The sequence below is a fragment of the Saimiri boliviensis genome, chromosome 2, assembly GCF_048565385.1.
Source record: "Saimiri boliviensis isolate mSaiBol1 chromosome 2, mSaiBol1.pri, whole genome shotgun sequence".
In the NCBI taxonomy this organism is placed as follows: Eukaryota; Metazoa; Chordata; class Mammalia; order Primates; family Cebidae; genus Saimiri; species Saimiri boliviensis.
Genome location: NC_133450.1, coordinates 154,055,798 through 154,069,809, shown reverse-complemented (window position 1 = coordinate 154,069,809; position 14,012 = coordinate 154,055,798). Strand labels below are relative to the sequence as shown.

At 42.5% G+C, this 14,012-nt stretch overlaps 1 protein-coding gene across 1 annotated transcript in view; it reads left to right on the top strand.

Moving 5' to 3' along the window:
- The window catches only part of PGM5 (phosphoglucomutase 5), a 181,150-nt gene extending 167,138 nt beyond the window's left edge, over positions 1-14,012 (top strand). Inside the window, exon 11 of the mRNA XM_003935640.4 lies at positions 12,518-14,012. Within this exon, the coding sequence (XP_003935689.1) occupies positions 12,518-12,607 (90 nt within the window). The 3' untranslated portion in view covers positions 12,608-14,012. The remainder of the gene's footprint in view (positions 1-12,517) is intronic.

Below are 14,012 nucleotides of genomic sequence, written 5' to 3'. Positions count from 1 at the left end.
ACAGAAATGAAAACACAGGAAGAAAATAAATCAGCAATTGCCCTGGAGTATTTTAACACCCCTCTCGGTAATTGCTAGAGTAAGTAGAAAACATTTAGTAAATATACAATATTTAAGTGATTTAATTAACACCCCTGACTTAATAGACATATATAGATACTACACCATGAACATCAACTCAGTGTGTAAATTCTTTTCGTGCCACATAGGACATGTATAAAAATTACCTATACACTGAGGAATGAAATAATACAGAGTATTATCATAAGGGTAACTGAATTCGAAAGTAAAAACCAAATTGACACAAAAAAGCAGTTGATAAAATGTGTTATCTCTTCATGATAAAAATTCTGTGAAGAGGAATCAAAGAGAAGCCCTTTAATCTCATAAAAGATATTGCTAAAGAAAAAGCCTGGATGTAGGCTATATGTGCTAACAGTATGCTAACAAGGGAGAACGACTCGATGGGTTTATTTAGAACTCAGATAGGTTTTGTCTTCAGAAGGACAAGCATCAGTTTTACACGTAATTGGAGAACATTAATTTTTTTTTGCATTTCCCTGTGATTGTTGTATTTCACAATCATTAAAAAGGTAATTTCCAAATAGTGTGCCTGGAAACAGGGAAACTTTTGGCATTAAGGCAAATATATTTTTAAATTTTCAGAAAATGAAAACTTTTCCCTCAGTATAAGGGCAATCTAGGGTAGTGAGATACAGCCTAGCTTTGAGGTTAAAATCACAGTATTGGCCAGGCATGGTGGCTCATGCCTGTAATCCCAGCACTTTGGGAGGCCAAGGTGGGTGGATTACAAGGTCAGGAGTTCAAGACCAGCCTGGCCAACATGGCAAAATGCCATCTCTACTAAAAATACAAATATTAGCTGAGCATGGTGGCATGCACCTGTAATCCCAGCTACCCAGGAAGCTGAGGCAGAAGAATCGCTGGAACCCGGGGAACAGAGGCTGCAGTGAGCCGAAACTGCGCCACTGAACACCAGCTGGGGCAACAGAGCAAGACTTTGACTCAAAAAAAAAAAAAAAAAAAATCACGGTACTGACTGTGTTTAGAGCTCAGCTTGACCACTTGTTTGCCATGTGACTGTGCAAGTTAGGTAATGCCTTTCAGCCTCAGTTTCCTCATCTGTAAAATGGGAATAATACCGCCTGCCTCATAGACTATTTAGAGATTAATTCAGTACATGAATTTGGAATAGTGTTTGGCAAATTTTGAGTTCTCAATGCCAGCTATTACAAAATGACTAAAGAATCCAAACTTAGAACCCAACGCACAAACTATAAAATGTCACTGAGGACTGAGAAGTCAGATCATGGTTTCCGAAGTCTTTTGGAGAACGAAGGGAGGAAAAGAAGGAAAAGGGGGAATGGAGAGAGTCCTGAGTAACAAACGGGAGAGGCAGTGGTCCTTCTGTTTTTTTACCCTCCGGTTTCAATCTTGCAGTTACGTTTCTGCTAACCGTTTTGTAAAGGCAGAGGAGCTCCTAGCTTCCCTTTAAGGTAGCAAGTGTATTCCACATGAAAGAAACCTGAAGCCTAGTGTGGATGTTCCCAACAAAGAGAAATGTGAAGACAGGAGAGGGACACTTGGGGGATGGGGATCTGACCCAATTAGTAATTCCCCATCCTTTTGCAATGTTTTGGTGGCAGTAGGTCAGGGGAGGGATGGATAGAAAGAAATAAGAGAGGGACAGGGAAACCGTGACCGGGGAAGCAGTTCTGACGATTTAAACTGTCAACTCTTTCGGGTAGGTTTGTAATATTATTCAGCGGCACAGTGACAAGGGCTCAGAGATTCTGCCTAAGGCCTCTCAGCTGCTCTCACAGGCAGTGGCCAGTGCTCTAGCTCTCACCTCTTCTCTATCCCCACAGGGCATGGGGCCAATTAGAGCTCACATTTGAATAACAGTTTCGGGCCGGGTGGGTGGCCCACAGCTGAAATCCCAGCACTTTGGGAGGGTGAGGCTGGTGGATCACTTGAGGTCAGAAATTTAAGACCAGCCTGGCCAACCTGGAGAAACCCTGCCTGGAGAAACCCTGCCTTTACTAAAATTACAAAAATAAGGAAAAATTAGCCGGGCGTGGTGGTATGTTCCTGTAATCCCAGCTACTCAGGAGGCTGAGGCATGAGGATTGTTTGAACCCAGGAGGCAGAGGTTGCAGTGAACCAAGATCATGCCACTGCACTCCAGCTTGGGTGACAGAGTGAGACTCTGTCCCACCCCCCCCCCAAAATATATATATATATATATATATATATATATATATATATATATATATATATATATATCAGATCCATGACTCTTTTATCTTATTTTGGATTTGCAATCTAAATGCCTTCGCCTCCTAAAGTCCGAAATCCGTTGCAAACACGGGGATGGTGGTGGAGAAGGAGGCCAAGCCTCCCTGGCCCATCTGGTTTTTGTCAGGCAGGCCACTGAATTCCCAAAATGCTAGCTTAGTTTCATTTTGATGAGCCTCTTTGGGAGTATTTCATCTACTTCCGTCTTGGAATAGCTTTTTTCCTTCTCAGAAGACAACTTTTGAGAAGGGCTAGTTTCTGAAATTGACAAGATAGATTGATTCTCTCAGGGTTGGGCTCTAAATCCAGATTGATCTATAATCATTTTTCATATTGTCTGTTTTGGCTAATTTTAGGTGCATTCAGGATCAAGAGAGATAAGTAGGTTTATGACATGAAAAGGGGATTGAAGTGAGGACAGGGGTTGTATGTATTATAGTAAGGATCAACATGTCTGCAGTGTTTAGCATTTTCGTTTAATTTTATTAGCAAAAATTTATTTGACTTCATTTTCAGTGATAATTTCTCTTCCATGTGGATTTAAAATAGCTAGTCATCTTTGTTACCTAGAACCTGGGCTACTGTAAACACGCAGCATTTAGCCTTTAGGGTAAAATAGCATTTAGGGTACTTCCGTGCAGATTAGGAAATGGTGCCCCCCCCCCCACCATAGGCAAACAGAGGACAAGGGGCTGGTGAACAGCCTCTTTATGAGAACGAGGGCCCCCTCCTCCCGGAAGAGGCAGACCCTTGCCAGGACTCCTGCTTGGCTAGAGGAACTTGGGATGAATTCCCATTTACCCTCCCTGGCATCCTAGTGGGCAGGATTCTTATAAAGTGGCCTCGTAGTTGGCTCTGTTACATTTCACAGATGCTGAGGATTTGAAGGGCACTATAATCATAACCTGACTCCAACACTGAGATATACTGGAAATGAAGCCAGAGGATGACTCCAAGTTTATCATCGTAACAGGGAGAAATTGTTCCCTGACTTTTGGGATGTGAGGGATGTCACATTTTTGTATTGCACAAATCAGTTTCTAGCTCACTACCCCCCATTTGAATAGACAGGAAGCTCAGTAGTGATCATTTGGAGCTCCCTCCCCTTTTCCAGATTGTCTAAGACAGTCCAGAGAGGTGGAGGCACAGCAGGCTCATGCTGTCCTGGGGAAGAGAGTGGGTCTCTGTGGTTGCCATTGCAATGGGGCTCCTTGCTGCTCAGCCATGCCACCTCTGATTGTTGAAGCTCCCCACCTGCTGCTTTGGGCATGGAGTCTTTTCCCTGGTGGTCCTTGCCATTGCCCGCAGTCCATCCTCTTCCTACTGCCTCCTTTCCTCTTCGGCAGCACTGCTTCCAGGGGTGCTCAGGTTCCCACCATTTCCAGAGCACACAATCCTTTTTTTTCCTCTTCACCACATTCCTGGATTGGGCAGCTTTCTTTTTCTTTCAACTCTGGAATTATTAAGCCACCACTGCATCCCTTCATCACATTAGCATTTAGTGGTTCAGCTGGAACCACCCAAGTGTCTTTTAAGCCTTCCCAGGCAGGCTATGAGGAGCACAAAGGCCTGGACCCTCACTCAGATTGAGATGGGTGGCTAGCTTCATCTCTTCCTCGTGAATCGGGATGAAACCTCTGGATGAAGAGGTTACAATGTACAAGACGGTTTCTCAGTAGATCACCCCAATGCCCTCAGCACCCAATAGCTCACTTTTGACAGAATATTCCAAACCCACCAATTATTATTTTGAGCAGCTCCTATGGGCAAGATACATATTGTGAAGGAAACAAAGACTTTTAAGAAAAACATTGCCTCCCAGTAGCTTAGACTTTAGTTGAAGTGTGATGGAGGAAGAGAAAAACTCCCCAGTAAATTCCTATAATTCAAGGGGGAAAAACCCCACAGGAATTAATAGGGGTTCAGGGAATGGAGAAGTCCTACTTGGGTGGGGTAGGGGTGTTCAGAGAGATTTCATGAAGGAGGTCTTGAGGGAGAGTGGGATTTTACAATCATTCTAAACTCAAAGGACAATGCATAAAAAGGTGGAAGAGAGAGAAAGTATAAGGGGGGCAGCTTCAGGCAGGGAGATCACAGCTTAATGGGAGTGGGTGGGTGGGAGAAGGAGCAGGCAGGGGATTGGGGAGGAGGAGTGGAGAGGAAGGGTGTACTCATTTCCTGTGCCTCTGTAACAGATCACACAGACTGGGTGGTTGAAAACAGCAGAAAGGTATTCTCTCAGGCTCAGGAGGCCAGGAGTGTGAAGCCAAGGAGTGGGCAGAGCTACACTTCCTTCGGAGGCCCTAAAAGAGATTTCCTCCCTTGCCTCTTGCAGCTGCTGGGGGCTGCAGGCACTTGGCAGTTTGTGGCCACATCCCTCCTGCCTCCGCCTGTGCCTTCACATGGCCTTCTCCTCTCTCTGGGTGCGTATGATCTCCCTCTGACTCTTACAAGAATAATTTCAATTGCATGTAGAGCCCACCAGAATAATCCAGGATCATGTTCTTATTGCAAGTTCCTTAACCCCATCTGCAAAACCCTTGTTTTTCCTGCAAATAAGATAACATTTGCAGATTTGGGGAAGTGAGACTTGTTATCTTTAGGGGACCATTATTCTGCCTGACAGCCAGGCTGAGAGTGGCTGACCATAGCCTTGGTGAAGCCATCCAAGCCTTTGACACCAGGGGATCACATGAACAAGTCTCTTGTAAAGAGGCTTTCTCTGGTGAGACCGAGAACAGATAGTAGACTCATGCCAGCTGGGGATGGCGGGGGACTGTGTTAAGAAAGAAACGATGGGGATGAGAAGGAGGAAGTAGATGGGGAGAAATACAATCAGAGGGTTTGGTAACTGCTTGGATGTACAGGAAAGGGAGAAGAACCCACCATCGAGTACTTCCACCTGAGCAGATGGAGAGCTCAGAGGGATCTGCTCATAGCAGCAAAGAGAAGGTGACACCATGGACTGGCATGGAAAGGAAGTTAATTTTGGTTTGCAAGATGTTTTGTTTCATAAGAAAAAAAGCTTTTTGGTTCATCGGTGGTAGATTACTGGATGGACCATGATGATTCCTCAAAACAATCCAAGAGAAACACACTTTGGGTGTTTATCTTATTAATTGTAATTTTAATTTGTTTAAAATTTTTTATTTTAATACATGAAGAGACTAAAGTTAGCTCAAGAAAGCCGAGTGGGGTCTGTCACATGGCCAAGTCTCAGAGACTTGATCTGGAGTACAGTTACCACCTCAGGCCTTCCTAGCGGGAGGTAATGGATCTTTAGAGATCCTTGGGAGTCACGCCATTGTTTTCTACCAATTCCTTTATTATTTCCTTCTGCTCTCTTTAATTCTTCTCCTGGTTTAATCCTGCCTTCTTATAATTTTTTTGTCATCTTTCTCAGAGTCTCTGCTTTCTCATAACCCTGGATTACCATGGAATCTTATGCCCTCATGGTTAATTAATTATAACCTTGGGATTTAGTTCCCACTACCAACTGCCTGTTCTTTCTTTGCTTACAGTTCAAATCCCTGAGGGAAAGAATCTACTAGGCTAGGTGAAGTTTTTGCCCCAGGCTGTATTGTAGATTGCTAGCCATACTATGGATTGGCTGCCTGTCGGTCAGACTGCCACTCCTGGTCCAATCAGCTGCAGCAAGTGGGTGGGATCATGTGATGCAAACAAGGCAACCTGGGCTTTGGCTGGAGCAAAGCATTTGACAGGCACAATAATTAGCATACCTTAGAGAAGTGGTTCTCAGAGTGTGACTCCTGGACCAACAGCATCCTGGGAAGCTGTTGGAAATGTCTGTTCTTGGGCCCCAACCCAGAACCCTTGAATCAAACACTCAGGAGCTGGGGTGCTGCCCTCTGCACTTTTAACAGACTCACCAGGGGATACTGGTGCATGCTCAAATTCAAGAACCACTGCCTTAAACTAAGAAAACAGCACATTGACTGGGGATCAGGAGAAAGTGGTGTTTGTTATAACTCTCTGTTTTATGGATGCCAGAATGTCAGTATTTTCTGTTGTTGGATGATCTGCATTCTCTGGGTTGCATTGCCTGCCCCAAAAGATGAACTATGGTAATTACCATCACCCACACCTATTCACTCTCCACCCGTGGCCCCACTCCTTTCCCAACTGTACGAATGAACATTCCTCATAGAGACCAGACCAGCACTCGGTTCCCTCCACAAATTTGACAAATCTTGCTTGATAAGTGATTATGATTCTGGTTAGGGTATTGTTTTCTTCCAAAAAAATCAATTAACTTTGAGTCTCGTGACGTTCTGATCATTTACATCCTTTCTTTCTACTGCTTGTCCCAGAGTAGGAAGTTCAATTTGTTAGGGTTTTGTTTTTTTTTTTAATGGCTCTAATTTACACAAAAGTGGATTATAACAATGACACACAGCAAAAGAGAAGATGGGAGAGAAAGTAAAAAGAGAAACTCTGTGTCTTTCCAGGGAGTACGAAACAAGTTACAACCTAATCTAGGATTTATGTGGGCTAGGATTAATGTGAGGTTAACTGGGTACAAAATTTAAGTGGGCATGTATGCCAAAATACTCAGTAATCAAGATAAATGTTATAGTGAAAAAAAATATCAAAATCAATGTCCAAAAAATTCATGATAAACATAGTGTCAAAACTTTAAATAGAGAGAGGATCCAATTCTCCCTGTGGCCTGTCCACATTGGTGGACAGCAAACATCCAGAAAACCACGCAAAGTGGCAGAAGACGCCATCTTGAAAGGATGCATGACCTACTTGATTTGGAGCAAGAAAAGTGTTCACTGCTTCCTACTCCTGACTGTAGAAAAAATACATCGGGCACACTAAAAAACACTGGAATTCGAAAAACAATGCTTTACTCTAACATAATTGATTGAAGTCTCCATTAATTTATTTCCTTTTTTCACAAAGGGTCGTTTTGGAGCTTCCAGGCCATTCACATAATCTACGTAACTGAGAACACCTCTTCTCCCACTGTCTGCCTGGTTTTGGTCAGGGAGGATGAATGATCAGTCCCACCCAACTCCTCATCTGATGCAGGACTCACCTGGTCCAGTGGGGTGACTATCCCACCATTCCTCTTCTCCTCCCCTTCGGTGCCTTTTGTCTTCCTCTCTTTGTCCTTGTCACTCTCAGGTCTTAGGATGTGCAGGATTGTATGATGAAAGGTACCGTAGAGGAGGCCACCCTATGTTCTTATCCCAGTTCAGCCGCCAAACAGATATGTGACTGTGGGTGAATCCTGTGTCCTACTGGGCTTTAGTGACTTCATCTGTGCCATGAAGAAATCAAACTATACCAATCCACGTTCCTCTCTGCTTTTGAAATTCTGTGCTTCCAGCTCCACCTTAGAAAACTCACATCCACAGTTCATAACCCCTCTTTTGGCTCCTCATTCCAGCAGCCTTTCCAATTCCTTCTGAAAAATTAACTCCCACCTCCCATGAGGCACGGTTGATAATATGAGAGAAGTGCCTGATATTTACGTGTATCAGAGCTGTGATTTCTGAAGAAAAGCATGAGTAAACATCCAGCACTGCTGACTCTCCCACATGTACACAACATCCTCCAGGAATGTCCACAGGAGTCTCTATCTGCTTCATCATCTTTTCATCAAATATATCATTCATTTACTCCACAATGATGTATTGAGTATTTCCTAAGCAATAGATACTTTTCTTATCCCCGAATAGGACAAAGTTTCTGCCCTCATGATGTAGCCACTCATTCTAGCACATCTATACCATCACTCACTGCATAGTGAGGCCCCTGTCAACAATGGACCACACATTCCATAGTGGCTCCATAGGACTGGAATGGAGCGTGTATAGAAACCTGATATGTGGCACTTGATATTGACACTGAAAATCAAGTAGGGGAAATGATTGATATTTAGCGATGGTGCTGGGACGTTTGGTTTCTCATATGAAAACAATATATAAATAAAAAGATACATACCATCTAGCTTTGTGTAAGTACACTCTATAATGTTTACACAAAGATGAAATTGCCTAAACATGCATTTCTTAGATTGTTTCACCATCATTAAGTGACACATGACTATTTTTTTTTTTCTTTTTACTGGTTGTTCCTTTCCATGCTTAGTGCTTCCTTCAGGGTGACACCTATTTAATTAATACACTCAGGGAAGAAAAAATACATTTCTTTATTAGTGTTAAAATGGGAGCTTAACTTGAAGTTAACTTGAAGCTGGCAAAAAAATTCAATTTTTGGTATTTTTAGGGTCTTCTTCTCAGGCATCACTAGGATCATGAAAAATCCAAAGAAGTTCTGTGGTTCCTGGAAAATGGGTGCAAAGACTGAACATCAGTGAGGTGGTTATCACTGTTGTGCTTTTTCCCAAACTCTCATATTTCCCTGAAGGCAGATGACTCCATGGCATCTGTGTTGGATTTGCCCAGGGCTCTTGGCTCAGGATGGGAGTCCCCATTTTCACGGCTTTCCTCATGTGGTGGTTTCTTCCCTTCAGCTTGCAATAAAGCACCACGGAATCTGTCTTCTCTGACATGACCAGGAGAGGGGAAAAGTGCTTGGCTGATGAATCCAGAAAGAGAGTTAAGTGGGTCACTATAAACACACATATCCTATTACATTTTTATCATAAAATACATAAATGTACATGCATTTATCAATATTTTGATTTTGGTCCCAGGCCTTTTCTTTAATATCTGCATACTCTTTGTCATTGTGATTCTTTTTTCAAAAGATTTCCACTCATAATTCATCATCTATAAAATCTGTCTTTGATTCTTTTATATTACAGTGGGAACTTAAAGACGATTGTGAAGTAATCTGAAAAAATAATTATTCTATAATTTTAAAATATCTCCCGAATATTTTATGGTATCTCACCCACATCTAATTTGACAGGATTAGCTAATCACAGTTATCTGTTCTTTCTAAAACGCTCAACTTAATTTTCATAGGAAAAAAGTCTATTTACATTCACATTTCATTGGTTAGCATTTAATTAAGTTGCATAGTCTCAATAATAAGTACAATAGGCATTAACGTGTTGGGAACAAACTTAACTGACTCCTGATAAACACATAATTCAAGCTGAAGGTAGAAGAAGGTGAGCATACTAGAGAGTGATCTAGTGGTCACAGACATCTAGTGACCTATGGATGTGAATCAGGATGTTTTACCGAAAAAATGGAAAGCATGTGTTAATTTGTAGAGTTGAGTGGAGATCAGTAAAGAGAACTTCTCCGTTGTTTACAGTATTGGTTAAAACTTGCCTTCCCACCCTTATGCCAGTAGGACCTGATATCTTAGAAACCTGACACATGGCACTTGATATTGACATAGTGAATCAAGTAGGGGAAATGATTGATATTTAGTGATGGTGCTGGGACATTTGGTTTCCCATGTGAAAAATAATATATAAATAAAAACATACATACCATCTAGGTTTGTGTAAGTACACACTTCTCTTTTCTTTTTTTGAGGCTGGAGTGCAGTGGCGCGATCTCGGCTCATTGCAACCTCCGCCTCCCAGGTTCAAGTGATTCTCCTGCCTTAGCCTCCTGAGTAGCTGGGATTACAGGCATGTGCCACCATGCCCAGATAATTTTTTGTATTTTTAGTGGAGATGGGGCTTTGAGATATTGGCCAGGCTGGTCTTGAACTCCTGACCTTGTGATCTGCCCACCATGGCCTCCCAAAGTGCTGGGATTACAGGCATGAGCCACCGCACCTGGCCTGTGTAAGTATACTCTGTAATGTTTGCACAAGGATGAAATTGCCAATAGGCACCACCACTTAAAGATGTGGAGTCAAAAAACCTTGAAATTTACAGTGATGTAAAACTGAATATGTTTTAATCCTTTAGTTCTGTAAGTTTCAAATTTATTTTCACTGCATTTTCTGAAAATAATAGAATTATACATTTAGCTTTATTCGCCCTCTGAAACCTCAGCTAAAGTCATTGAGTTTAACTTCACTCTCTTTTTCTGTCCAAGTTTAACTTCTTTGATAGGTACTAATGAAGAATTACATAATCAAAAATGGGGAGCAGGGAAGAGGGAAGAGAAGACAGGAAGAGGAGCAAAAGCTAATAATTGAATTTCTGTACAAAATGGGCACTTTGCTCCTAAAGAATAGAGATGCCTCTATCTTGGCATCACATGGGATATGTCCTGGCAAAATGTGCAGTATAAAATGTTTCTGGGCACCAACTGGGTTATTAAGGGAAAAAGAAACCCTTCTGTTTTTACGAATCAAGACGATCAATGTGGAACCAGAGGAAAGTACCACTTTCTTGCATTCTAATTTTTTTCTTCTAGCTTCCAAGAAGTGTGAGCTTGTCCATCTAGCCATCTTTGTAGATTAAGATAATTTAATACATGGAACCATAAATTGCTTTCAGATCCATCTTTCCAAAGCACAGCTCTGAAGTCACCTTTCAGCTCAAAACACTTCAGTGTCTCCCTTTGCCTAATGAATTAAATCCTTACACCTCACCCTAGAATTTAGGTCCCTTACAACAAGGCTGGCTCATATCTGTTAGGACTCTTCTGTAGCTACACACCACTCAGGATGCAAAGGACTATTTGTGCTGTCTTGTACCTTGTGTGTTTCCTAGTGTTCCTGTTGTGTGAATTGGAATGCGTGCACTCCCTTCATGCATGGGAATAGGTTAGGGCCCACAAGTAACTGAAGTGCCCCTTACTCCCAAAATGCAAGCTTTATTTTCCTGAATTACAGAATTTTTGTTTCTTCCCTTGTTCTACTATTACCCAAATTTGTTTTCTATCAGTATCTCTATATTAGTATGTGTTTTTATTTCTTCTTTTTAGAGACAGGGAGGGTCTCACTTTGTCACCCAGGTTGGAGTGCATTTATGCATAGTTCACTGTAACCTTGAACTTCTGGGCTCAAGCCATCCACCCATCTTAGCCTACTGAGTAGATAGGACTATAGGCAGACACCACTGAACTCGGCCAATTTTTATTTTTTGTAGAGGTGGGGTCTCTCTATGTTGCCCAGGCTGGTATCAAATTCCTGGGCTCAAGTGATCCTCTGCTTCGGCCTTCCAAAGTATTAGGATTATAAGCATGAGCCACCATGCATGGCCAGTATTTGTCTTGAAATTGACTCACCTTGTTTTTACTTCAATCTATTTATTTATTATAAAAAGTACTCTACATGGAAAAAAATACCACTTGATAAATATAAGCACATCATGAACATGAATTCAATAAAAACATGCAGTGACCTTACCTTCTAGCTGGGTAATTCTTGCCTGAGGCATGCACTGTCTTGGTTAAAGTGTTAAAGGTTGGCAGCAAACGGAGTTTCTCCTTGATGAAATCAGAGGGATTGAAGAAGAATGGAAAATAGACTGATTTTCTCACTGTCTCGTTAGTAATACCATGTCCTCGCATCATTGAAAATCATGGTGAGTGTTGCATGCTCCACACTTTGGAAAACAATGCCTCAATCCCATGAAACAATAAGAAAGAAATGAGTCTTCCTCCTCCTCATGCCCTTCATCTTCCTAAGAACCTATTCCTTAGGCTTCTAAAGCATGCCTATCCCCTCCACAGAACCCACTGAGGTGCCTCATAAGCCCAGTGTTATGTGACAGGAAGACATCAATAATTTCTGCAACACTGGCCCATGAATTGGTCTGTCATTTCAGAAACATCGGGATTGTAGGTTCTTTAAATCCGTGGCCCTAGGATGAAGAATGAGCTTTTATCCTTGTGTGGATGTGTGCGCGCGCGCGCGCGCGCGTGTGTGTGTGTGTGTGTGTGTGTGTGTGTGTGTGTGTGTGTGTGGTAGAGATGAGGGTGTAGCAGCGGAAGACGGGGGGTTTTCTGAACTCCCTTAATTCACAATGCTGTCTTCATACAGTGCTCTCATGTTTGGTAGTTAGGTTGTACATTTTCCTATTATTGAAAAATTTCTTTAGCTGCTGGTTAAGACTTTGGAGATCACCTTCTCCCTCGACTCTCCTTCCCTGCCCATTGCAACTTCCATTGGTGAAGGAAGAAGCAAAAGTCGAGAGAGGACAGATGTCCTGCCCATGAAGACTCTGCCTGTAAACAGTGAATTGGAATCCGAGTTTAGATGCTTATGATAGAAATTCATCCGAATGCCCCAAACTGTAACGGACTTGAGTTGTTCACAGACTTTCTTTTTCCTTTTGCAGGCAGTGCTGAGCCCTCTCATAGCCATCGCACTGAAAATATCCCAGATTCATGAGAGAACTGGCCGGAGGGGACCCACTGTCATAACCTGAATGGAGGAAAGATCACTCACCAGGGCCAAAGAGAGTGCTCAGCGGGAGATGCTTCACTGATGCCTTCTTGCTACCTGTTTGTGCCTCTTATGACTTCGGGAAAAGAAAAGATATTTTGCTTTTGGGGGGCAGGGGGTGGGTGGGAAAAGAAAAAAAAATCCATTTGGTTGTGGTTTTGTCCCATTCCTCCAAATGCAACAGGGTCTTTAGTTGTCTGTTAAAGCTGAACTATCATTTGATATCTACATCTTATCACACAAAAGAACCTCCCCTTTTGACAATGACTGGGCTAGGAAGCTGTTAATCACAACATCTGCGCATCATTGGTGCCAAGTTAGAAAATGTTCTAAAATCACAAGAGAGAATAGTGCAAGGATTAAACTGACTCTAAGCGCCAGGTGCCCCTGGACAGGCAGAAGGAGACACTCCCAGCGTGGAGGAGGGTTTAGCTTTTCATCCTGGGTCAGGTCTACAATGGGGGAAGGTTTTATTATAGAACTCCTAACAGCCCACCTCACTCCTGCACACCTACCTGATGGCCCTGCCTCCCCCATCCCATTCCCAACATCCCTGAACCACCTTCTCACGCATCTTCTAAAGCTTTCTACAGATCACAATGGCACACTTCCAACAAAATATATCGATAGGTGTTTTCTTCTTATTTTGTAAATAATATTATTTTAGCTGTTAAAGCTGGATGCCTTTTTTCAAATTCAGCCATTCAGTTGTGAAGGTGGGAAGAAGTTTCTTGACAAGACTCTGTAATTAAATGCTTAAAATCCAGGGGAAACTTTCCTTGATTACATCATGTACATTGGTACATGGATTTATACAAGTTCCTCCTGAGAAGACAAAAAGACCACCATGTGTGAGAGCTCTCTGACTTTGCCAGTAAGGGCCTATCTTAATGCACTTGTTTGGACACAGTTCTGATCTTATTTGTAACGGCTGCGAAAGGAGAGGATGAAATGCTGTAAATGTAGGAAATGAAATGGTTGCTGGAAGGAAATGTAATTGGTGGTACAGCTATGGGCCGGATGATAGAGGGGAGGGTGGGGACCCCTGCCGGCAAGCAGAGGGCCACAGCTGGCTTTCCTCACTAGGGAAAAGAGTATTGCAGCTCTAGCAGCCTCCTCTGGACTCAGCCAGGACACCGGGTGCATGGGACCTGTTTGCATCTGTTTTGCTTCCTTGGGAACGGCACAGTCACTTATCCTGCCATTTGCGGAGATGACCTGGTGCACTTTGACTGTTAAGCAATGCATTATTGCTGTAGTCAAGGTTAGTGCAAGCAAGGAAACATTCCCAGTAAGGTATTTGTTTCCATTTTCCGTCTATGCTTTTGTCAGAAACTTGCTAGGACATTTAGTGGCCAATAAAAAAGAAATTCCTAATCTCAATCTTA